Source organism: Poecile atricapillus, chromosome W (genome assembly GCF_030490865.1).
Source record: "Poecile atricapillus isolate bPoeAtr1 chromosome W, bPoeAtr1.hap1, whole genome shotgun sequence".
Lineage (NCBI taxonomy): Eukaryota > Metazoa > Chordata > Aves > Passeriformes > Paridae > Poecile > Poecile atricapillus.
This window is the reverse complement of record NC_081288.1, coordinates 6,834,636-6,861,753: the sequence shown is the minus strand read 5'-3', so window position 1 is coordinate 6,861,753 and position 27,118 is coordinate 6,834,636. Positions and strand designations below refer to the sequence as shown.

The 27,118-nt window shown below is 41.8% G+C and overlaps 1 protein-coding gene across 1 annotated transcript in view; it reads right to left on the bottom strand.

The window, feature by feature from the left end:
• The window catches only part of LOC131592469 (calcium/calmodulin-dependent protein kinase type 1D), a 209,322-nt gene that overhangs the window by 28,068 nt on the left and 154,136 nt on the right, over positions 1-27,118 (bottom strand). Inside the window, exons 4-6 of the mRNA XM_058863999.1 lie at positions 11,245-11,383; positions 7,288-7,414; positions 231-306 (exon numbers count right to left, since the gene is read on the bottom strand). Coding sequence (XP_058719982.1) covers positions 231-306; positions 7,288-7,414; positions 11,245-11,383 — 342 coding nt within the window. The remainder of the gene's footprint in view (positions 1-230; positions 307-7,287; positions 7,415-11,244; positions 11,384-27,118) is intronic.

Sequence of the window (27,118 nt, the reverse complement as noted above, 5' to 3'; positions counted from 1 at the left end):
GTGTAGCTCTGGTGGGAGCAAAGATTTTGGCAGCTGAAGGGTAATGGTCCATTTCCTACCACTTTTGCTCAGATTTCAGCCTTTATGTATAGAGTACCTAAATGTACCCTGGAGGTGTCCAAGTGCCAGGAATTAGTTATTTTGCCCCAGGCTAAGATGGTAACTCCATGATGGGAGAGCAAGCTGCAGGTCTCAAAGCTGCCAGCATTGGAAACTGGAGAGGTACTCACAGGATGTAGGCGATGACCCCGATGGACCAGCAATCCACGGCTTTGCTGTAGGGCTTCTGGGCCAGCACTTCAGGAGCTGAAAATAAAAACCCAAACAAGCACATGTGTTAAGACCAAACATTTGAATATGGTCAAAAGGTAACTTGAAGACCCCCAAGACCTTGTTTTGCTCTCCACATAGAGCCCTTGTGTTTGCAAATGTGTCTTGAGTTTTTTGAAGGTCATATTCTCATGAGAAAGGATGACTCCTAAAGTAGAGTAAATTCACATTTTTTTTGTCTCCAGGCACAGAAAACAAAACAAAGCACAGAAAAATGCATGAGAGGCAGAGGGCCATCACCTCCCTGTTTAGAAGGAAAATGAGGCCAAGCTTTGCACTTTTCTCCCTGACAGCATCGCAGCTCCACCACATCGTGCTGCTGGAGAGGGAGTTCCAGAGGCAGCTCAGAAAGGGCAGCGAGTCAGGGAGGAGATAAGCTACATCTGCAGGAGAGGAAGGAGAGCAGTCACCACTTCTTTCAGCAGCTGCCTTCCAAAGCCTGCTGGATGTCAGAGTCAGAGGGTGTCATTTGTCCTTCTGCCTCTGGGAACACAGACACCTCCGAGGGAGAAGTGAAAAGCAGCAGGAACTGGATATGTGCACAAAGGAACTGAGCCTCCTGCCTTTATACAGCCACCATAGTCTGAATTTTGCTAGAAGCAAGAGCCTGGGAATTTATCAAAACTCTTTGTGGATCTGTTTTACTATCTTATACTACTGAGACTTTAAAAGATGTATTTTTTGTTTGGCATCCTGAAGTATTATGTTTTCCCTGTTGGGACCTTGCAGTGCAAATGCTTAAACGGAAATTTTAAAACCCTGTGACCCTAATCTTTTTGATGTAAAGAAGCTTTTGCCTTTTCAAAGCAAAACGTCCACAATAACACAAGAAATCACTGATTGTGGCATTCCTAAAGCAGACTTGCCATGCTGGGTTTTAAAAAGTATAGTATTTCTTTTGAGTAATTTCAAATTCAAATGCTGGGAAAAAAAGTAATGAAGTGACAAGTCCCAACAAAAATGTTTCTTGGGAGTCACACCTTCCTCTGCTAGGAGTCTCACCAACACCAAAACACTTTGCTACTTGAAGAAGGGCAAAAAAATTTTGAAGCACAGAGATGCATTCAAACTTGAGCCCCACATTTAGTTGCTACCTATCCTCTGTTGTACAGGTAGGACTCTTCAAAGACTTATCTTCTTAATCCAGACAAGCCAACAAAACTAAGGTCAATACTGCCAGCAAGGTATGGAACAAGAAGAATGTATATGAATTAGAAATTGGGACCACAGCATAAGAAATGAGACTTTTTGTTTTGTTACATCCTTTGTAACTCTCATTTTTGACAAAATATGAGGAAGAAGGGAGTTAATGTTCTCCTGTCTTTATGTGCTTAGATGCCTTCCAACTCTCCAGTTCTTCCAAATTTCCAGTATTTTATTCATATTCTCTTCTACCTTTGGCTGTCTGCATCTGTTTACATAACTTTCAAGACTGGTAAACATTACACATCTCATAGCTCCTAAAGAAAATATTATGCAAATAGCTGCTGTGCACCAGCGAGCTTCTGACATTATACAGATATGCCACATTAACATAACAGAAAACAATTCTGAGATGAGGGGATGTGAACTATATAAAGATTTTTCCCTCTTAAAACATCAAAGCTGTGCTGGGGCATCTCTGTTTTAAAGGAGTGAGCAGCACTGATAGCTCTGAAACAGGTAAGAACAATACAGGGTAAGCATTAGTGAAGAAAGGTAGGAGGTTTAAATATTTCTTTTAGGCCAAATGGCTGCTTTTGGGTTGTTTTTTTTTTTGTTGCAATAAGCAGACATGCAGCAGGAACAGGAGGACATAGCTCAGCATCATCTGGCTCTGATATACGGAAAAGACGGAAATATTTAATGAGCTGAAAAACAAGTCAGAGAAGCTCTCAGGAATGATGGCAGATCAGTGCCAAGAGGCAAAAGCAGGAGACACAACGAAAAGAATCCAGGAGCTGACAGCATTAAAGGATCAACACAGACAGCTGGGGAGACAAAACAGCAGAAAGGAGAAGGGGAAAGCCAAATCTCCCATTTCTGGTCCTGGGGAGATGGCAGCTGAACAGAGGCTTCCATGTTCACACATCCCCAGGGAGTCACCCTGGGCTCAAATCATATACAATGGTCATCCAGACAGGGAAATTAGTGCAATAAACCCAGACCCTTCCTTCACATCCAGGTAGGTGTTTCAGACCACATCAGCATTGCCACAGTGCTGGGTACAAGCTGGAAGCTCATTCCACCTTCAGGTGCATGAAGATGTTCCTAGGCCAGATGATCCTGATAGGTTTTTTTTGGTTATGTTTTACTTCTAATAAGAGAAAAAATCCAAAGGCTTGTTTCAAATGGAGGTTTTAAGAAAAAGTACAGACCAGACCATTTGGAACTCTTTCAGAACACTCTGCCATTACCCTCAGAAAGCACAGCTATGCTAATAAGCTCCCTAAAAATGCAGCTGCTGGGTGCCAAAAACAGCATGCCATGTTCCTGCAAAGAGCTCAGGTGATGGGGATTGCTCTGGCAATTTAAGCCTGTTGATCACACTGTACAAGTCATGAGGGTGCCTGTTCCCCATAACAGTATGTACTGCACACGAAGGGCCAACCCAGCCTCTTTCCTGAAGTCAAAATCTACAAAGTACCCTCCTCACAGAGCAAACAGGCTGAGCTGCACATGAAGCAGCCTCACCACAAGACCAGAGTCCTTCTTTCACTGACTCCTGGGGTAAAAACAACTTCTTTCCCATTTTTTCACACATTCCTCCAGTGTTCATCTTGTTCTGGTTGGCCAAGAATTTGAAGTGTGAGGCTGATTCTGAAGGAGAGCAGGGTTTTCAGTGCTGTATTGCTGACTTTCTGTGCTCCTGTTCTTATTTCATGTTGCTGAGTCAGATTTAGATATATGCCATGGGTAATAATGCAGTTTATGTTTAGCAGAGGGTAACACAACTCTGTCAGGATTCAGCAACAGAGCTGAGAAATTGCCTGTCACATGCTTCTGCCTGAGCAAACCCTGTTCAGAGTGATTCCCCTGCTTTATTTTTACTTGATTACTCATGATACTGCCTAAAAGCTCCTGAGGTAGCTTACTGCTAATAAGCATATTCTGAAGGCTTATTGAATATTTTCCAACCTTTGAATCAAAGGATACCAAATAGGTCAAAATTCAGCATGGAAATCTATTGCTTACTTAAATGCTGTGGTCTTGCACAGGGCTAAGAGTAACACATGGCTTTGGTGAGATCTGGAACTACTGGATTTTTGGCAGAGCAGAGATGAAAGTTGTGAAAACTTTCATAAAAGCACTACAGAAAATTAAAACAGTGAGTGAGGTGGGGTGTACAGGGACCAACCACATATCCAGGATCCAGCCCAATTTGTATGACAGGGAAGTACAAGAAAGTTTTACTTGAAGAGGGATTGGGACTCAGAGCAAGAATTTTAAATCTCAGTAGGATTAAGATATTAGTCAGCCACAAACACAGCTCATAATTCAGTGTTTCTGCAAAAGCAGAGCAGATTGCTGCTGCAGAAAGCAGAAAGGCTTTCTAACATTTTTTCCTGAATTTTCAAGCATCTCAAAAGTCCAAGTTCCATCGGCAGAAATAACAAAAGCTTTTGAGGGATCACCTCTCATGGAAAGTCACTCAGTGAGACCCAGTTCCCAAACATCCAAAATCTCTTTAGAAAAATCTGCTGAGTGTCTGGAGTCACCTCCTGGTATGTGCCCAGCTTCACACACCTCAGGGATGGCTCATTTTCAGGCAGGTTTGAACATCTCCTACATCAAAACTGAGTTATTATATAAGGTCAAGAGCTGTTTTGGGTCAGACCAAATCCATGATGTTTAAAATTATAAATCAATAATGGCTTATTGGGATCCTGCCCATAATCACACACATCATTCAGGGTTTTGAAAACACCACTTCTTCTCCACATTAGACAGTGGGTTCAGACCCATTCAGGTCAGTCCTCACACCTAATTTGCAGGGAAATGAGCCACACAAGCTGCCTCACCTTTCCCAGTTCAGGTGATATCTAAAAGTTAGTCTAGTCCCAGCTCACCACCCAGACTCTTTCCATAAGAAATGGGGATAAGAATGCTAAGCAGATAAGAAAATGCCAAGACCTTCTTAAAGAGGTTGTATTGACAGATCCCCTTTTCAGTAAGCAAACATTTTGATTGGCCTCTTAAGAAAAGTGTCTCAGATAATTGGGTTAAATTATCTTAACCATCAGCTTTTCATCACAAGTCCAAAATCTCTGAGAAAATTCCTGAAAAATATTAACTCGGAACTCTTGACAGTAATTTAATCTGTAAGGCAGAGCTTTAACAGCTGAAGTGCTAATGCACTATTGGTCATGCACAGTTTAGATACAGTCTAACTTGAGATGTAATATTTTGATTTTCAGAAAGAAAACTGATATTTGTTAAGGAGTTTAATTATAATTATACCCTTCCTTATTCAATAAATTTCCAGACCACATAAACAGTGTCATGGATACTACTGTTCTTTGCAGATGAAAATAAGAAAAATTGAGACAAAAAATGAAGCACAAGGAGTTGAAATGATATAATGATCAGGGAAATTAGACAGAAATGACAGGGGGGTTGCATCCTTGCAAATATTTGGGCAGCAGACATGAGTTAAGAGCAGGTCTGCTTCTGAGTCAGAAGCTTGTCCAGCACTTTGCAAAATGGAATCTGACTGGACCCATTTCTGGAGATAAAGTATAAATAGTAACAGATGCCAATGACTTCTTAACAGAGCCCTGAGTGCCTCTGACATGTGATATGTGCCTAAATCTCTTCCAGCAATTTAAAAGCAAAGTGGGGAAACTGATAAAAATAAACAATTCTAGTAAGATCTTAGAAAATAGGGTATTCTACCTATCTCTGTAGAAAAGCACCAGGAAATGAGTTTTAAGTGATGGATCTCTGAGTATTACTTAACCTGGGGAAGAAAAAGCAAAACACAAAAAGAGGAAGCAGACAGGGCACTTCATAGGTTGGGACTGTGGCATTTGCCTACCCATGCCAGGCTGAGGACTTTTATTTCTGCTGTGCCATTAGGAGGAATGACTCCTCCATTGATTTGAGGGCAGTTGGCAGGTGCTGCAAGGAGTGACACAGGAAGACATGAAAGCTTTTGGGTGTGGGCAAATTGCAGAGAACCACAACATCAGGTGTAACACTCAAGGAGGACCATTTGAACAGGACCAGCAACAAAAATATTCTCTGCTTGGAAAACATTGTTTGAACAACCTATTATCTTTTAAAAAAAGGGTACAGTACGAAAAGGGAGGTGAGCCCTGTGCAGGAAAAAGAAAAAAGAACAAATATTTAAAGCTGTTTTCTTTGTGAAGGAGGGGGAAAAGTCCTGTCAGCACTTCAGAAATAAGAGGCCATGACCTCTTGAACCAGGATGAATAAATCCTGTGCTCAGCAAGGTAACAACCTAGAGGAACTTGTGCAGCCATCAGAGGCCAGACCATGGGTAATGAGAGCTCTCAAACATCTCTCAAAGCACTACAGCTCCTGCCACAGGCTCCAAGAGCTTCCTCTACAAACCAGCAAATTTTCCAATGTAAATAACAACGATGAGAGGCTGCAGGAGATCACTTTGAGACAAAGCAGTCACTCCCTCATTTTCACCAGCACTTCAGCAAACATCATCTAAGCTCTCCTGTGTCTTGAGACTCATTCTAGTCAGTGCCCATTCCCGAGCAAAATAAAACATGCTTGATAAGGACAGAAGAGCTGACAGCAAAAGTTATGGAAATTGCTGTCTCAGCTCAATTCCTGCTACTGCTCTGGAAGAAGATTTCCGGTCTGGTGTGATTAAACAAGACTGCTACTCACAGTGCATCCTGGCCCATGTCTTAAAATAAAACAGTTATGGGCTGATGGCTCCACAACAGGAAAGCACAGAAATCTGTTCCTTTTCTCAATTTATTGGGATAGAGTGTGTCTGCACAGTGTGAAGATAATGCCCAGAAAAAAGTACCTGTGACAAATCCGTATCACTGTGTCATAATCACCTAATCTGAGTTGTTTACCATGATATCATCAGAACTACTGAAACAGGTGAGGTGGCAGCTGCAAAGAAAGAAGAGGTTCTGACAGCTGGAAAACATCCTCTCTTTTCTGCTGGAAAGATCTGAGACAAATCTATCCACTGTCAGTTTCATGGATTTCATGGATACCTCAGAGTTTAGTTTTCCCAGCTCAGCTGATGATCCTGGAGTGGCAGGAGGCACAGGTTTGCTGGATGTCTCATACACAAAAGGAGCCTTTCAAATAATGTTTGCTCAAACAGACCTCATCACCACCTGCCATCTAATGCTCACTTTCAGCTACTTCAGCTGTTTTTAAAGGCTGCTGGTAAACAGAGTGCTAATAGGTAGCCTTGTACAATCACTACCAAATGGACAGAAGAGCACAGAATAAATGATAGAAAAAAATGTGACACTGTTCAGGAAGCCCCAAGGATCTAAATAAGTTTTTGCATTTTGACAGCTGAGTCAGTAACTTAATGTGATTGTAAAGGTGGATTACTGAGCATGTTTGAATAAATGCTGTTCTTTAATTTTACTGTCTTCTATCAGGGGAATCTGGCAAATGCTATTCCTTATGATTAAAATTATATATTTCATTAGGTAAAGCTTCTTGGTTTTCTAGGTGCTTGCAGAAGCAATACATTTGAGGCTATTCCTCACATGCTCTTGGTGTAGCTAGAGCAGTGTCAGTTTGAGAACACTCATTCCACAAAGGACTGAAAACCTGAAAGTGAATCCCACAAACCCAGAGCTGGATTGCAGGATTGTAACCCAAAGGGGAAGAGCACACAAGACAGAGCACAGACAAACATTAAAATCTAACAAATATCTGCAAAATCTCATGTGCACCATGTACCAGCACCAGAAAATTAGTATTATTTCATTTTCACTAAAATATAAGCAAACCTCTTACCAACATAGCCAGGAGTTCCACAGGCTGTGGACATCACATCTCCTTTACCCTCCATCTTCGACAATCCAAAGTCACTGATCATGATTTTTGACTCTTCATCCTGGCTGTAGTAAAGCAGGTTCTCAGGCTAGAAGGGAGAATAAGCACAGTGAGTTTTGAATATGTGGATTCAGTAACAACACCTGTTGACCCATGCATTGCATTTAATACAATCCCTAGTCACATCATAAAGAAATATAATTTGGTTGCCCTAAGCCTGAAGAGTAAAACCTTACTCTTAAAACCTACATGGAGATCCTCTCCAGACTCCTGTATGGCAAAAAATGGAACACTCTGACACCCTGAGCTTTAAGGAACTTTTATGGGGTAACAAACTTCTCCTCTAACACTTCAAATAAGACCTGAAGCTCATACCTTACTTGTGAGACACGTCTGACATATTATCCCTTCTGAGTGGGTAAACAGAAGGATTCATTTGAAAGCAAGTAAATATAGCAAATACGGGTAGTATACTAAAAAAAATTTATTTAGTATTTGAAAAAAGAAGGGAAACGGGAGATATTAGAAATTTTTTGTATCTTCACTGGAAACAAACTATTTTGAGAGAGGAAATGCCTTTACAGTTAACAGACTTGAAGCAAGGATATTTCAGCTAGAGCTGATTAGGAAAAAATGCTGAAGGGAAAATGTGCTATAGCACTAAGCACATCAACTTGTTTATGGCAAGAGAAAACAAGGATCATTCCACAAAGCCCTGTGACTTTTTATACCAGAGTCAGGCGGTTTGGAGAGCCCAGCCAGCCTCCATCTGCTCCAGCCAGTCCTACATCCATGTGTTTTGAATATGCTGCTGCTGCACAGCAAAGCTCTTGCTGGGTGCTGTGACAGCCCAGCTCTTCCCCTACTCAACATCTGGGCTCATGAAAGGGTCCACACCTGCAGCACTCAGCCTGGTGGCAATGGGTCCTGGACCTTTGGATCTTCACCTATAAAAGTGATGGGTGCCCAAAGTTTCCAAATAGCCTTGGTGGAGTCTTTTGCCCAAAGCTGGTACAAATGCTGACACAGCCTGCTGTGTGCTCCAGGAAATAGTGAGGAGCAGCTGCGGCCACACAACATCCTCAGACTCCCTGGGACACATCCAAGCTTGCATTTGTGAGGAGGAGAAACTGCAGTTCAGCAGCACCAACATCCATCTTCCTTTCTCCATATGCTCTGGGGAAAGGGGGGATGAGAGTGCTGGAGGGTGATGTTCCCATTCAGGAGGTTAAAGCATTTCCTGGCTCCCCATGCCCAGCACCAAGCAATGGCTTTACCCATGGGACATGTGGAAACATGGGACACAATGGCCATGAGAGGATCTGCAAGCCACAGCCACAGCTGTGGGCCAGCAGGGCTGAGGTAAAAAGAGAAACAATTTGGTTCCAAAAAATATATACACAGTTTTACCATTTATGTTTCTTTCTCATGATACCTTGCAAGTCCAGTGCTTTAGTGAGACTTTATAGTGTTTTAGGGACTGCAGTTTCATACCATGTTCTGTCCTAGGCTGGAGTCACTCCTAATTTTTACTACTGCCCTTATGATCTGCTGAGGGGCTGGTAGACTTGGAATTAAGGAAAAAGCAGTTATTTCCTAACCGTTTCTGCTAACTCACCTCATGTTCCCACATATTCACATTCAGTAAAGCCAAGAAACCCACATATTTAAGGGTCAAAGTTCTTTAAAAGAATTCTGTTTCCTCAAGCTGGTTAATTCAAAAAGCATTAACAAGGTGGCTCTGTACCAAGTGGAGCTACTTGAGCCTTTCAGTTCTTTTGTGCATCCTGGACTTCCCCTGGACATCACCTGCTGCCATCACTTCTAATCTGCTGTTGCATTACTTAGATCATAGGCTTGGAGCCCAGACCTGCTTTTACCACCTACAGCAAGTACTATTTTGGTATCTGAATAAACTCATAATTACAATAAATAATTGTTATGGATGTTTCATGGGTTGTATTTTTGTAGAGTGGATTCTTTCCTATAGTTTCATTTTGAGCCTTACACTTATTTTGATATTTTGAGACCATAAAAAACCTTATTATATCCCTGTTTTTCTCATCATAGTATGTTTTTGCTAACAGAAATTCACAGCAGGTGTTCCTCATATACTGTATTTTATGAGTCATTTTGACAATTGGTATGGTACTGACAAAAACCTGCAAACAAAAGAGAGAAAGAGAAAAAGAGCTACTCTGCTACGAAATACCACTGGAGAAGGTTGGTTTGATCTAAATTCAGCTTGGCCTTACATAACCTCTGAAAGAATTTGTACATTAATTTAATTCCCAAGTCACCAGATCCCATATTTTATTACAGGAACTTTAAAATAAGATTATTTTTTAAAATGAGAGGTATAACTTGCTTTACGTTATAAAGAAAAGAATACCCAGACCTTGTACAATGGAATATCTGAAGGAGGAGGTCTTGGACCACCCTCCAAAAATGCTGGTGGCAAAAAGAAGTCTCAAGTTATTTCCTAAAAGTTGAATTTGGCAGTAACATGCTCATGTTAAAATACAGTACTTCCATATTGGAATTCTGTGAGCTCTTATAAATATGAGAATGTTTCTATGTACTTCAGCATAAAGTCAAGAAATTGACAGGAACCAAGGGCAAGATGTGGAGACTGTAGGAGATGGAAGCCTAACCAGTGCCTCCTTACAGGAAACCCATTATTTGTGACTGTCTGGACTGGACTGCAGCGCCTCTTGACTCCACTAATGTTCATCAAGCCTTTTTATAAGGCTTATATAAGGCTCATAACATGGAGCCAAATTCCACTCTCTTTACAGGGGGAAAATACAAACTCTGCCTGAACATCCAAGGAAACTGCCGTTTGGAGCAACCCTCCAAAACACAACCAGAGGTGTTATTTCCATCACTGAAGTCTTCATTTCTGCAAGTAAACTTTGGCAGAATTAACTAATTCAGGAACTGAACCCAGAGCTTTCTTTTGAAATTTGTATCTTTTTCTAGTGTCTTCTTCTAATTTATTATTTAAAACACTGAAGTCCTATCAAATCCAAGCCTTTCTGTATGTCTTAATGACAATTTAAGATAGTGGAAGAAAACAATGAAACAACAATGTTTAGGGTTTGTTTTTTTTTACCTGAAAAGCTGAGAGGTTTAGATGTGACAATATGGTGCAGCTGAAAGGAAAATCATCCAAATATCACACTGGCACACAATGGTCCTTAGAAGAACCCTTGCTGTTAACAGTGTCTCCAAAAACACTGTTCCAATTGATAAGAAATTCCTCAACTTTACCCCACTATTGTTACCAGTTATTATGAAGTAAAAGTAAATATAGCACAGCAAACCTGTGAAATACTTTACAGCAGTGAACACAACTCAGCTGAGATGGGGTTTCTGCCTTAACGTAACATTTTGGATCTTAATGGCTTTTCCTCACATCATATGTGCAAAACTCCAGCTAGAACTGCCCCGATTGCAGAGTCGTCATTAAAACCAATTACACGGGAAGGCTCTGGAGCATCTCTGCTAGGGTAAAACCTTACTGAAACAGCGTGTTTGTCAGGCTCACACCTGTTGGGTTTTTCAAGCAAGGCAGACACCCTGGTTCAGAAGCCAGCACGGTGGCCCCCCCTTTGCCACCGGACCACTCTACCCACAAGACATCAATGTGATGGATGGCGAAGCAATGGCGTTTATTGCAGGAGAATTTGACCTTTTATAACCTAGGGTCATTGTGTTACTCCCATCTGCTTACATCACAGTTAGGTGCTATTGGCTAATTGCAGGGGGGCCTTGCTATCCGAACAGAGAGGGGTGGGTTACTAGCTTTCCGTTACATCCCGATATCTTCCACAGCGCAAGGCCTTAACTACAACACACACCATTACCCAGCCTTCACCAGCCCTGCCCAGGGGCTGAGCAGCGCTGTGGCCGTACCTTGAGGTCCCTGTGCACGATGCCCATGCGGTGCAGGTAGTACACAGCGTCCAGGACCTGCCGGATCAGGGTGCTGGCGTCCTTCTCCGTGTAGAACCCCTTCTCAACAATGCGGTCAAAGAGCTCTCCGCCAGACACTCTGGAAAACGGGAAGCAGAAGCGTGAGGATGTGCTTGGTAATGCTCTTTCTGCATCATTAAAGGATGGTCAAGGCCATGCACTAGACACGGGCAGCCAGAGCAGATCTGCCTGCAGCCCTGGGGCTCCTGCACTGTCCCAAGGAGGGCCACGAGGATGGTGAAGGGTCTGGAGGGGGAAGCTGTATGCATAGGGGCTGAGGTCACTTGGTCTGGTCAGCCTGGAGGAGACTGAGGGGAGACCTCATTGTGCTCTTCAACATCCTCATGAGGGGCAGTGGAGGGGCAGGCACTGGTCTCTTTTCTGGTGACCACTGACAGGACCCAAAGGAATGGCCTGAAGCTGAGTCAGGGGAGGTATCAGGAAAAACTTATTCCAGAGAGTGGTTGAGCACTGGAACAGCACTCAGCACTGGAACTCCCCAGGGAACTGGTCACAGCACTAAGTCTGTCTGAGTTCAAAATCATTTCGACGATGCTCTCAGGCACAGGGTGTCATTGGGGTGTCCTGTGCAGGGCCAGCTGGACTCAATGATGCTGATGGGTCCCTTCTAATTCAGTATATTTTATAGTTCTATTAATTGAGTTTTTCTCCAAGGACTGGTCAGGCTAGAATGGAAAATAAAATCCATCACACATCAGGGAGTGGTCAAAGACTCACTAGCACTTGCAGAGGGAATCAATTCTACCCCAGCAAGAGCCAGGGGAGCAGACCCTGCCTTCCATGCTGTCCCACCCTAAATAGCTTTGCATAGGCAGTTCCATCTGCTGATGCTGGCACACTCAGGCTGTAAAGCTCCCACCTTTTATGATCCCTTAAGGTTCACTTTTCACTCCACTGACCAAAGCTCAGGGTTTGCCCCAGGGAAATGGTCCCATTCTTTCCCCACTAGCAAGGGAACTGCATTCACGAGTTGCTGCCACTACCTATAGAGCATTAGCTTATTAAAGGAGCCTGCACCTCTGACAATTTAAAATGCTCTCAGAGGTCCCATCCTTTACTCACATATGTATGTTCATTTATTTGCAGTGACAAGCTCTTTAGGCAGTGCACAGCCTCTGCCTGGCACTGGTAGGAGACAGTTATTGATGAGGAACACAGATTATCAGTGCAATTAATCACCAGGTGACACAAATGAGGAAAGGATTCCACAACTCAAAGAGGCAAGAAAATAAAACCTTTACATCCCACTATTTAATGTCTGCTGTCTTGCACTTTTTCCCTGCCTTGCTAGAAATAACATGTTCTGAACCCAATCTTAAATAAAGAATGGCACATTAAAACTCCCTGGAGGAGTATCTGAGAAAACAAAAGAGGAAAGAAACGTCTGAGCTATTGAAATAATAAAACTGTCAGCAAAAAACTGCCCTACTAGGGTAAATAAAAGATTTCCATTTTAGCAAGCAAAACCTATTAAAAAATAAAATGTATGCAATATGTTTCTTCAGCAAGTTGCACCACTTAGCATATCATAAATAGCACAATAAAACTTTCTTTAAAAACAAACCTAATAAAGGGAAAATAACAAATGATTACAGTCATTAAATGCATATGGACTGAGAGCTGGCCATTATACGAACACTAGGTAATTCAGCCACTCCAGGCAATAATCTACTTGAATAATAACATGAAGTCACTTCCTAGGGAAGTTTGGAGCCTGAATGGAAGAGAATGCTACCACTAAAAATGAACACATTCAGCTTAGAAAATAAAAAGCAACCTTGGAAGAAAAAGAAAGAAACCAGATAATCCTTCTATTAAGTGCTAAGCAAACAAAACAAACAGCTTACTAACGTACCGGCACTAAATTGAAACTGCAGGAAAAGTGAAGTTCACCCTGGGTCTGAAGTCCACCAGCAGCCTGAATTAAATCCCCTTCTTTCCTAGTTTCTCAAAACAGGAGTTGTATTTCCCACATATACATATTTTTATACACATATGTGTGAATACACAGTGTTGCTCCAAACCCCTCTTGGCCCCACACCCACTGCCCAGCCCATCCTGTGTCCTGCCACAGGAGAACACTGAAGACAGATACAATTTTATTGAATATGGCTCCTATTAGCTGACTGTCTTTTTATATTTCCCTTGCAGTACCTTTGTTTCCTGTGGATTGATTGCACTGAAAATTGATCCACACTGTAATTAATATCACTGAATACAGCACATTGCCCATGAAAATGCAGCGTGTGCTGTTTTGTAGTTTCATAAAGTTACTTTTGTTACATTCAAGCAACAGACTGCTTTAGTAGATACTAATTTACAATTCCTCTCCTGCACAAGGAAACTCTCCTTCAATCTTTGCAGAGTATATTTCCACAAAATATTTTTTGCTAAATTGACAGAATTTCCCTCCATGCCAGCTCATTCCCCATCCCCCTTAAGCCCCATTCTTTAACTGAAAGCTTTTCTTAGTCAGATTTAGTCCAGTGGATCTACTGTACCCAGGCTCAATCTGTTTATAATTTAATTTCAACACACGGAAAATATTTGCAACCCCTTAAATGATGCACTGCAAACCAGAGCTTAATCCAAGCACTCAGGAGGAGCAGCCCTTACATTTGCAGGCACTTGCTTACTGAGATTGTTGACAGGTACATGCAGAGAGCCAAGGTCTCGTGCTCCTATTTATTAGGGTGGTGACTCTGTGTTATGGTGCATTACACATCTGTGCTCACCTCCAGTCTCCCTGCTGTGAGCAAGGCTCCTGGCTGAGGTCCACCTCCCCAGGAAACTCTTCAACTCAGCACCCAAGGCCATGGCTGCTTTGCATATGGAGCCCATGTCCTTATGGCTTTTCTCCTCTGAGATGGGGTTAACCCTAATGTCACTGGGAATGCTGCTCCCTGCACGGCGCCCAAGGGCTGACAGAAGTCACGGCTGTTACAGGAGCAAACCAGCAAAGGCAGCTGGGGGAGACCATCTGAGCTCCAAAGTCATAGTGGAGATGTAGCCTGTTTTCTGGTCTTGATCCCAGCCCCCTCTGCCCTGCTGAGATGGGACTTGGCATCTGTCCTGAGCAGACCTGGGCATTCACAAAGTGTTATTGCAATTTGTTCCAGTCTTTAATACTCTGGAATAATTATTTTCTTTTTAATGGCACCATCCAGCTTTGCCCTCTCTATGGTAATTTTGAGGCAGAATTAAAACTGCAGGCAGTAAAAGCAGAATTAGGTCTTTGTTTTAAAGGAATTTAAGACAGACTTTTCTGTCCAGAAAGAGAGAGTAGGAGGGGTTTCTCAGTGAAAATTAGAGGACTTCTCCTGTCCTGCAGCTGGCACTGGCTCACAGAGCTGAACACACAAACAGCAGAAGGAACCCTTTTCCCCTGATGATATCAATCTTGGTTCCCAGCAAAGAAAAAAATCCAAGGACAGCTAGCCAAGTTCAGGTACTTGAAAAGCATTTAACTCTGGAGCAGCTCAAGAGTCACACTGTGATCCAGAGTACCAACAGCTCTGCCCAGGGACTCAGAGCTGGGCAAAACTCAGCAAAGCAGCCACAACTGCTTCTTCTGTAGGGATGTGACTGCTGGGACTGCCTGGAGGGAACGTGTGTGGCTCCAACCCTTGGTCCTTGCTCAGCCACCGAGAAGTGGCTTTCCCCTGGTTCTCCAAGCAGCACTTGGGAAAAGCCCAGCACTTGGAGAAGGAGCTGAGCCAAGTGTCCCCATGGCACATGGACACCCCAGCATGTGCCTTGCCTGCCTCCAGCAACAGGAAACAATTTCAAAACAATGACCAGAAGAATAATTTAGTTTAGGATGAAAAAACTGCAACCAAACCCAGTCATAAATATGAATAGTTCAGCTTCTACTATATCTTTTACCCAAGGCTACATGCTTTTAGTACGTATTACTGACTAGCCACATGAAAAAGGCCAGAACAAACCTTGAGGTGAAAGGAAATAGGATTTGAGAGGAGGCCTCACCAGTGCCCAGTACAGGGGGAGCTCACTGCCCTGGTCCTGCTGGTCACACTGTTACTTGTACAGGCCAGGATGTAATTCCATTAACACCCAGTTTGAATAGGGATAGTAAAACCCAATCACATGATAATATGATAATAGGACCATATGATAAAAGAGATATTATCTCCAATTCCACTGGGGAAACATAGATTTCACTCAGGATTTCCTGAGACAAAAGCTTCCAGATCTAGTGTTTCATTAAGGAGACTTCTTGTATCAATCATGCAGATGATACAAATCTTTCAGAGGACTTACCCTGGTGATGGAGTTTGTAATAAATTCCTATATTTATATTTATAATCTTTTATTTTCCTGACAGGATTTGGGGGTTTTGCTTCTTGTTTCTTCCCAGTTTGATGTTTAAATGCAGAACTAAACCTCTAGCACAAGCTGCCACACTGAGTGGCTCAGTTTCGGACAGGTTTCAAACAACTTTGAAAATACTAGTGGTTTTGTACACGGACAAGCTACCTTGTTAACTGGGCTCTCAATGTGTACACTGTTGGCTGAACACCCTGCACAGACATTAAAAAAGGACCCTGAAAGACCTTGCAATGCTCATTAGAGGCAAAGGAGAGGTCACTCTAACAGTGTCCTTGTAATTACTCAGGCTCTGTTCAAGGATTGGTGTCAGTCCTTCACACTACAGTTTCCATATTTGTGCAATTTCTAATTTACAGATATAACTTGAGAGAGAAGAGGACTCATATCAGCATTACTATTACTCCTTCCCTTTACATGAACCCATTTCACCATCAGTTCTTCAGGAAAGAACCAAACTGGCAAACAAAAAGAGAACAGCCCATGCTGCAGGTAAAGAGTAAAGGCATTATCAAGCTCTTTCCAAAGCATCTGATTCCTCTGCAACACCATCAGGAAAGCAGAACGTGAAAAGCTTCAAAGAAGTACTTTGATGAAAAATGAGAACCAAGCTAAAACTCCCTTGTAATTTAAGACCCCTAAACTCATAAACAGAAAACAAGAGCCCATCTCTCTGAATTTCTGGTGTTTTTGCCAGCAGAGTGAAACCTGCACCACCCATTGCAGGTCACGGTACCAGATACCTGCCAGACTGCCACCACAGTGGGGCTGCCTGGTGGGGGATGTGCCTACATATGTTAGCCTTCAGGTGAATAAATACATGAATAAAAGAACAAATAAACAATGTAATTAAAAATAAGTTAGTCATATTAATGTATTCATATTACCCTTTCTTTCTCTTGGTGGGACTGTGTGAGCATACAGATAAATCCTCTCATTTCTTCACCCCTGCATCCCCCACTGGGTTCCACTAAGGAACCTTTCTGCTTGTTTTAGGAGCTTGAAAAATAACACCCTTTGAAATATCACTTTGACTTCTTTGCCATTTGGCAAAACATTGATGCTTTTCTGCCTCTTTTGTACTACAGGCTGGAATTGCTCTGGATCATTTACTGCTTGACAGTTTAATTGCTTTTTATCAGGAGTCTTATTGATGAACTCATCAGTGGTGGATTTACATGAAGGATTCTAGCAAAGCTATTCAGAGCTCGTTGGCTTTTCCCTCCAGAAGGGTGTTAAGTTCACCTGATGCTTCCATGAAGTTCAAGTCATGATCCATCCTTCATTGGACAAGTCACCAAAGAACCATACATCACTCTGGGTTAGAAGAACCACCCTGCAAAGGCAGACACATCCCTAGGGATTCACTAATACTGCTTAAACTTGCACATTAGGGATGCCGAACAAAAAGAGGACTGATTTCAGAAACTGGAGCAGGAGGCCTCCCAAGACAGTATGAAAAGTTAAACATGAGCACTACCCTAAAATTGTGAGCAGCTTATTGATCAGAAGTTATACATTCGCAGTTTCCTACAATATAAATCAGAAACAGCACAGAACTCAGCATGAAGCTGAAGTGTGATGGGAGATAAAGACTGAAGGGACTATTCCTGAGTAGTTCTGCCTTTGAGTATTACATTTCTCTAATGAAGGAATTCTTATTAACACAAACACTTCCATTTTTATAATGTATTTTGTTTTTAATGGAGGGCTTTTCTGTTTGGCTTTAAACTTCCTCTGCATTGTGAAAAATGCATGAGAACCAGAAGGCAAACCTGGCCAATGTGGTGTTTGAAAGGAAAGAGAAATTGGCCACCCTCATCTCATTGTGCAAACGAAGCAACACATAAAAGGAAAAATGAGTAAACAGATTAATAGATTTTAGACCCAGAAAGGAACATTATGATTATTTTGTCTGACCTCTTGCAAACAGAAGTACGTGATAAAAATTCTCATTGTACCAATAATCTAGGATGTTAATCAGGCAGGGACAGATATTGCTATAGAATTACTGTATGGCCTACAGAGATTTACTTTATTCAGTAAATATGTCAGAAAACTGCCCTGGCTTTCTCATTTGCAGCACATCATAAAATCTACAGCTTGAAAATGGCGAGGACTTTCCTTGTTATTGTATCTTTAAATCACCTAGCTTAAATTCTGCTGGTAACATAAATATATGCTCCAAGGCCACCAAAGAAAGCACACAGGATTAGTTTTGGGTTGTTTTTCTAGAATGCAGGTGTGTGCATGTGTCAGGGAGGGATGGGTAGATGTTAGCACCCTCTCCTTTGATACTTCTGTTCAAACATAGAATCATCCAGGCTGGAAAAGACCTTCAAGAACATCAAGTACAACCTTTGGCCAAACATCACAATGCCCACTGAAAAATATCCCAAAGTGCTACATCTACTCCCTTTTTGAGCACTATCTGGGATGGCAACTCCACTACCTCACTGGGCAGCCTTTTCCAGTGCTTGACCACTCTTTGAGCAAAGAAAATTTTCCTCATCTCCAACCCAAACCTTTGCTGGTGCAACATGAGGCCATTTTGTCTTGTCCTATCAACAGTTTCCTGGGAGAAGAGACTCCCCACCTCATTACAACCTCCTTCCAGGTTGTGTAGAGAAAATACAATGCAACATTGCCACGGTATTTATTCTGGTCTTTCAGCCCTTTCCCTACTGTGATGATGGCTGCTCCAAAGGGATGCTCCCCACCCTGAGAGGTTGTTTGGGAAACAATTGGGCAAAAATGCTGTGGTCATTTTTCTGAACCAAACTGAGCAAACTACCTAGTTTTCCCCTACATTAAAAGTTTCATGCGACATTTGCTGAGCAGCTGTAGTGAGGTTGTGTTTTGGAGAACAAACCTCTGTTTCCACTGGGGCAAGACTGTTAAGTCTCTGGAAAGCTCTGCTCAGGGATGTAATACAATTTGGCAGTTAAAATCTTTGGAGACAGCATTTTCCTTCACAGAATCCCTACTGCAGAGATCTTTTGAGGTCCACGATTCTACCAGGTCAATGATGTCTTGTTTTTTTCAAAATTTTATTCCATTTTCAAAGATTTGACATATATTCAAAATTTCCCCTGGTCCTATTAGCTGTAAAAAGTGTGACTGAGCCAAGGGCAACCAAATGACAAAGGACATCAGGTTTTTAAGTCTTTTGTGATTACACTGTTCTAAGTGACAGCTTATGGCAGCCCTTCAAATGCCAGCAGCCCACTCCCTCGGTGCTGCCATCACTATGAGGCACAGGAAAGGAACCTGTGCTTCCACTGAAAACATCACCACACAGTCAGATCCTAAGAAATATCATAGCAAAATTTCACATTTCCAGCACTCTGCTGAGGTCTGGAAACACCATGATGGGCAGAAGATGGACACATCCTTTATTCTGCTCTTCTGAGCTCCTACAGTTTGATTGGTACCTCCACAGGAATCAGTGAATCATCCCAGGATTAGCAGGTGGATCACACTCAAAGGGGCTCCTTGGCATTTGAAAAAGGACCTGTGGAGGGTGGTGAAACACTGGCACAGGTTGCCCAGACTGGTGGTGGTTGTCCCATCCCTGGAAACATTAAAGGTCACGTTGGACAGGGCTCTGAGCAACCTGATGTAGTTGAAGCTGTCCCTGCTCACTGCAGGAGGGTAGGACTGGGTGACCTTTGAAGCCCCTTCCAACCCAAACTGTTCCATGATTCTATGACAGAGGTTGGCACTTCAGCCTGTTTATCTTCATGGTTCTGCATTAAATGGAAAGGCAAAGCTGAAGCTCAGAAGTGGTGACTTTTACCTGTGTCAGTCAACAGTTTGGTATCACCACATCCCTGAAAAGAGTGTATTCAACAGTGGAAATACCAGCATTTTAAAAAATGTCATAAAAAATATACAGTATGTATTAAATACCTCAAAAGCATAGTTTTAAGAGAAGAAATTGCTCACTGGTTTATTCACTTCCTTCAGTGGGATGTCAGTAAATCAGACCACTTTTGCTCGTTGTATGTATGTGTGTATATATATATATATATATATATATATATATATATATATATATAATCTTGTTGCCTCAATCTTTTTCACTTTGCTTCTGGGAAACATAAAAGTACAGCTCTGTAGACAAACCACTGCTCAAAATACAAAAATACAAATTTTTCCAGTATCTGAGGGCTGGAACCATGTATTTCCTAACTGCTGTCTTATTTCTCCATCTCTCCATAAAATAAGCGGATAGTTAAAATCTGGAGGAGATTCCTCACCTGACAACAATTTAAAACTAGGTCATGTTTCAGCACTAATAGGTTTGGTTTATTTTCCTTTTGACTTGTTTTCCAATGGAAACCAACCTCGATGTCCTGCCAGCACTAACTAGGAAGAACAGACCTAAAAATACTGAAAATTGATGCAACCAAAAACAGATACTATAAATTAAGCAATGTATAGTAAACAATTTTGAAATACAAGGTGAATGCAGACAATTTAGGAGAATTGTCCTAAATAACGAAAAGGAGCACAGGGAAGTGCAATAAAGTCACTCTCAGCTGGAGCTTAAACAGCTCAGCTTTTCAGTGAAATACAATTAACAGAAAGCTGGGGTGGTGAGTATATTCCTCTTTCTGAAACTGAATTGTTTTCCACTTGCTTTCTCTCAAGTAAGTTTGCAGGCAAATGTCATCATAGAAACAGCCAATGTAAAGATAGTATTGACTAACACTTGTCTCAGTGCAGAGCGAGCTTTGAAGATTCTTACGTCCCCTGTATCTCACATAAATTCTACTTTTTTCAGCTTATCTGTAGGATTTACAATACTGAGTCATCCCTTTGTCCTAGAGAAATACAACCCTGGAAAATTTATTTTGAACAAAAACAAAAGGAGAAATGCTGTCAACTTATCAAGATACATTGTTGCAAATATCAACTTGCCAAGCAGTTTGTAGAAACAATAAATTGAGCGCTAAATATTAAAAACAAACAGATCAACTTAATTCTAAGTTATATAAGTATCTTTTTTTATCAAACTGTTGCAACAACTATCTGTTTATATTTATATATATATAAATATATTTAATATGTCATTATTATGCTCAACGAATTTTGAGTGTCAAGAAAGCTGCAGAGAATTGACAAAGAAAGCTTCAGAATTCCAATTGCTTATAATGAAGTATTTCTGAAGAAATGTGCAATTCAAGTACAAGGAAAAACCCATTTTATTCTATATGCATTATTTTAGAATATACAATTTCTATAAACATTGGGAAATACACACTGGAGTTGAAATATATGTTGGAGTTATCAAGGGCAATTCCCTGAAATACTCTGTGGCCATGAAAAATCAAGCAAAAAGTTTAGGAGAAAAATGAGTGCAAAACAGAAAAAATTTGTCCTCCAAAACGTTAATGGAACTCTCCCATTTTCAATGCTTTTGACAAAGTTCATCTCACCAAATCTTGCAAGTCTGGACAATAAGCACCTGTGTGAGAACTACCACGCTCATTTCCTCCAGCCAGCGCAAGGAAGGGAGCACGTCTGGGGTGTGAGGAGCAGAAATGTCCATTTCTGTGTTCATTTGGACAAATCCCACCTTGATGATCTTTATGGAAAGAGTCCTCAAGATGCTTTGGCCAAAGGCACAATCAAACTTGGGGAAGTAGAGAGAAGGAAAGCAAGGAGGACCAGAAAGCTTCTCTGTGAACAGAGAGCATGTGTTTTACAAAGAAAAGAGATGGCAGAGGAGAACACTCTACAGAATCATAGCTCCACAGAAACATGGGATTATTTAGGCTGGAAAAGACCTCTAAGATCATCAAGTCCAACCATTAACTCAGCACTGCCAAGTCCACCACTAAACCGTTCATGAGAAGGATGGAGCATGGGCAAAGGAAATATAAAGAATTATTTCACACCACAGATGAGAAATGGGGGACCTAATGGAATTAGCAGGTGGTGGATTTAAGACAAAAGCCTTTGTCATCTGAAGAGCCATCCTGGAACAGATGAATCTCTGGTATGACCCAATAAAACTGTGCTCGTGTTCTTATGTTTGTGCTCATCAAAGTAATTATTGAATTATTCACTCAGCTCAGGTCTGAATGTGCATACCTACATTAAGGGAGTCTTTTGATTCATTCACTTAAAATCAAATATGACAGATTCACAGATTTTAAAGCCATTACAATAATCTGATCTGACCCCAGACAAAACAAAGACAGTATGATTTTGCCTCTGATCCATTGCTCCTGGATGGACAAAAGATTATCATTTAGCAGTGTAGACAGGCTTGACTTAGAAGACACCACTAATCCCTTATCTGCTTTGTCCAGTAGTTAATTACACTGACTAATTACGCTGAGTTTTTTTTCCAATGATAATTTCGGATGCTTTGTCACTGGAACCCTTTCAACACTGCCTGCAGATTCTTAGCTGTATTAGAGACCTTTATTTAGGTTTTGGTAACCTCATTCTTTTTGCTTCTATCTGAAGTTTCCCTCTGAAAAAGTTATATTCAACAGCCACCTGAGAAGATATCCATTGAGAAGAGCTAACTAGAAACTGGAAATGCTCATTTCCAGTTCTCCATTTGGAATGTTAAATTATCACGTTAAGTATCTTCACTTACATATACATCAATAATGAACTAGCTGTTCCTGAACAGGATATTGACCAATATTAGGTACCTGTATTTCAGAATTGAATCAAATATAACTGTAGTGGTTTAGATTTGCCAATTTGAGTTTCCCAGCACAATAACCTAAACAGAATATACAGTTTCAAATTACTCACTTCTCAACACCATTTAATCACTTCATCTTGTGAGTTTATCTCACTGCTGCTCAATCAAGATATTCTTGTTTTCCACAGCAAAGAGTGAATTTCTGCAATTTAGAGTGGTGTAGAGACACATCAATCTAAGTTCTTGCAGCTTGGATGAAATCTCAGCTAAATAAAACTTACATGACTGTTAAGAGAATTTTAGTACTATGTATTGAGCCAGTAAATTCAGTTTCAAGAGGACACTTTGTAATGTCACTGAAAGAACAGGAGATGGAGGTATTGAATTTGGAAACCTAAGGATTGTACATAAATTGATTGATCTCCTGTCCAGTCACCTCTATAGGGGGACAGTGGACACAGGCCATGGTGAATGAGGATGAACTAAACACAGAGCCAGATCAAACCTGTCAAAAGCAGTTTATGGCAAACACACTGGTCTAAATCTCACTGCGACCCACGATTGCTGAGCTCTCCTTGGTGTGTCCCACTTGAGGCCTTCACCTACGTATGAACCCAAATTTTTCATATCACCCACTCCTTCCCAGCTCCCTCCATGCACAAAGCCTGTGGGTGGGTTCATGATGCTGCCTGTGCATGGCTGATGGGCCAGGAACAGCACAGGCTACGAAAGCTTCGTGTTTATTTGCAGATGGCCAGCTGCCCTCTCCCATTAGCAACAGCTAATTTCCAAGCTGAGCCCTTTGCACAGATAAGGCACAGCAGAGACCAGCAGGACCCACTGATTTATTGTGGTTTGGCTGGAGGGTGGGCAGCACAGATATTCTCTCACGGCCTTGAGGGAAGATTTATGATGTATAAAAGAGGCAGTTTCTTTTAAAAAAAAAAGAAAAAAAAAAAAGGCATCTGGTCCTAATTCTCGATACTCTCAAAAACCCCTCAGAATTCAGGCATGTGAAACAGGATGGCTCATGTAATTTCTGCTCTTTAACTACCATGGGATGAGCTCCTCAAGGAAATGCTGTCCATGGCATCCCCAGGAGAGATGGGAGGAATGAGGCACCATCAGCAACAAATGAAACAAAGGCAAACCTGGCCTGCAGAAAGGACAGCCTCCAAAAATGCTGGGAAGTCATGAGGGAAACCATCTGGGCATGGAGAGAGCAGAAAGGGAGATCCTGCCTACACCCTGTGCTTGCTCAGTCTGCGTTGACTGCCTGGCACTAAAACTAGGTGTCACAGCCACATATTTACTGCTTTGATTCTATGCAATAGCTGAATGTACTGCCTGTAGAAGGAAATAAATCTCAGCCTTCCAGGAAGGCAAGTATTTATTGAAAGATCTAGTAGGAGCAGAGCTCACAGAAGAGAAAGTTTCCAGAATATCCTACATAACATAAATGTGCCTCAGGGTTTATTTTAATAATTCTTCAATTATTGCCTTGCTGGTGTCTGTTTTAGTCCAGGCCATGGAGATGTTTCTAATGGAAATCATCAATTCATCACAGAGACAATTTCCAAGAATATAATCACAGAGATGAAAACAGACACATGCTCATGCTAATAATGAAGACTACAGAAAAAATGGGTAGATTTTATGGTTCTGTTATTTATAATGACGGCTATTTGCTCCTGTGTTTCAACAAACCAGGTTGGACAAGTGCCAGGCATTCTGTTTTTTACTGGGACTGTCCCTTGGCCTGGGGAGAGATTTTAAATATCCATTTATACATTATTGCTCCAAGGCTGCCATCTATTCTAACACGTTACATTTTCCTTGACACAGAAAATGCAAGGCTCCAGCTATTTCTTCGTTAATCAGCACAAGTAGTGTAATTTTATTTTCAAGACAGAAGAGTGAATCGATGCCAAGAAGCCAACCCTCACAGGTCATGCTCAGTATTTTAGGAGTTTGTGTTACAATTGCCTTGTCTATGTCTGTAATAATTTTTAATGGATGGATTAGTGACAAGCTGTAAAAGCTTATGTTTGTAAAAAGTAAACCCATGATTGATATAACAAATAATCACAGTTAGCTGGGAAAATGGAGAAAAGCTTAACCAGACTGTCTCACATGCAGAAATCTGTGGGAGTTACATCCAGCACTAGAAGTCCAATACAGTGATGTTCAAAGATTCTTCTCTGTCCCACAGCAAACACCTGGGTCATCTGCTGGGGCAGGGCACAGTGACACTCCTGCCCATCCCACATGACAGAATCCTAAACATCCCTCTCCCAGGAGTGGCACCCCACAGGCAGCTCCTGGCAAGCCTGATCCCAAGGCAGAGTGGGTAAAAAGTGAAGACATGAACCTCATTCCCCTCAAGTTCCCCAGCCTCCTAAGCATCCAACAGGATTATCCCAAAGCCTCAAAGAAACTTTGCTGATGCCTCCTGTTAGCCATGCTCTGTGCAAAGTTCTTCCTTGAGCCCTACCCCCTGGGGATCGTAAAGGGTATAATTTCCCTGAGTTTCACATTTCATACTTAAACTGCCCTGTAAAATCCCATTCATGAGCAAGCCCCAACCAACAGCAGAAATACAAGCTGTAAAACTGCATCAGCTTCAGGCTACAGCCATGGAACCACTTCTCCCAGCCCAGCCTTGCTGCTCCTGGGGAGACCCAGGGCAGGACATGACTCCAGGAGGGAGCTTTCTGCCAGGCACGCTGGCCACAGATGAGCTGTGTGCCAGCACAAGTGGTTTGGGGCCTGATCCCACTTCTGGAGCATCCAAAGGGTCGTGCTGAGCTGGTCTGAACTGCCACCCCAACAGGTCAGTACATCCCATAGGGAATCCTTGACATTAATATTTAATTGCTCTCTACTTAGTAAGTATGGGATATATTAAGATCCTGGGCATTCCTGGCAACAAAACGACATGATCTCATAATTTCATGGATTTGGTAGTGACTTAAAAAAATAAGTTTGCAATCTTCCTTTTTCATTTTGTAGGGATACTCCTAGGCCCTGGAGTATCCCAATATCTTAAATCCTGGCTCCTAAGCATCTGTTGTATATGTTAAATATACAGAAATGTGAAAATTAAAATCAAAACCTCCTCCTCCATTCCAAACTGATCAAACCTAAAAAATAATCTACCAAATAAAACCCTGGATGTGTGATTTGTACTAAGAACATTAGGGAGTTAATAAAATGGATGGACACAGGGTTTTTTTTTTCCCCTAATATGGTAGCCAAAGCACATTGCAAAAAACTCATGGACAAAAATAAAATGCAGACTTTGGTTACAGGGCTCATCAGCCCTGCACAGCAATCCTGAGTGTCCAGATTTTGGCAATAGCATCTGAAAAATTATGCCCAACACACTTAGCTGAAAAATAACACTATTTTAACCTTTTTTTTTTTTTTTTTTAAGACTCTATGCCCTATATGTGCATATAACCCATGAGAGCTTTTTTATGGTCCTTACTTTTGTCAAGCTGTTGCCTCCCACCACCTTGGAGCCTCCACACTGATGCATAAGTATTAGAATAACATTACTGTGCAACAAACATGAAGGCATGGCCAAGGCAAGAGCTTCACCTTGGGGATCTGCCTTTAACCTTTGCTCTGCCACACGTTTCTTCTGCAATTTTGGGCAAGCCAGTGAAGGATGACTCTAAAGAGGGGTTTAGGTCCTTGGAGAGGGAAACAGGGTTTGGATAACCCAGGTGTTGCTGCTGGCAGCAGGTCAAGGTGTGACAACTGTGAGCAGCAAAGCTCCCAGGACTTGGGGCACAAGCTCTGCCCCCTGTTCCAGATGTAAGAGAGGAGAGGGGAATCAAGTCAATAGATTCAACTCTTGGAAAGTGCCTTAAACCACAGGATGTTTTCCATACTTCTGAAATATTTCACTTCTCAGAAAATAACTCAAGACTCCCTCAGCACGGTAACACTTCCTCAGCATCATGACTGCTGTATTGATGCCAATGTCATGGAAAGTTACAGGGCCCATTACAGTGACTGTCAGTTGTTCCTTTAACCTTTGGGAGAAAGATTAGTCCCTTTAAGAAATATGTTCATCCTGTCATGTTCTTATGAGATGGTAATCTTAGTCCACATCTTCCATAACCAAAGGAAAAGTCACCATGCTGAGTTTGGCCTTGCTGCCAGAGTGTGTCCATCTCTCCAGCAGGAAAACCAGGTGTATTTATGCAATGGAAAAAGCCATTCACTCTCATCATGTGCTACAGACCAGTATGGAAAACAGATTTCACACTGATTTATGAAGTGCTTTAGGCAGCCCTTAAATAATGAGAGTTACAGCCAGGTATGAACATCCAAAGCCACTGATGAAAATGCTCTCCTGCTCTTGCTGTGTTATTTCTGCTGCTGTGGCTGCAAGAGCTCAGCTCCCTGGTCCAGGTCCTCAGCCTAGTGCCAGAATTGACCCGTCTCGGTGCCACAGATGTCTGTTTTCTATTTGGCCTGTGGTATTCCCTGTGCAATATTAAAATGTCATCAATTCAGTTTAATAGGCCAAGTAAAGGCCTTAGTCAACCATTTAATAGCTAAGTAAAACATAGGGCAAATGCATATCAGTCCAGGGACTGCATTAAAAGTTTAAGGGTTCAATTAAGAGGAATCTCGTTGGTGTGTTCTCAGGAGGTTAGGAAAACAGAAATGCCAAATGTTTCCCCTGTTGCAGCTGTTAAGCACCAGGCTGGAAACCTCTTGTTAAACTGCTTTTTGTTACAGTGTATTCCAGTGCAT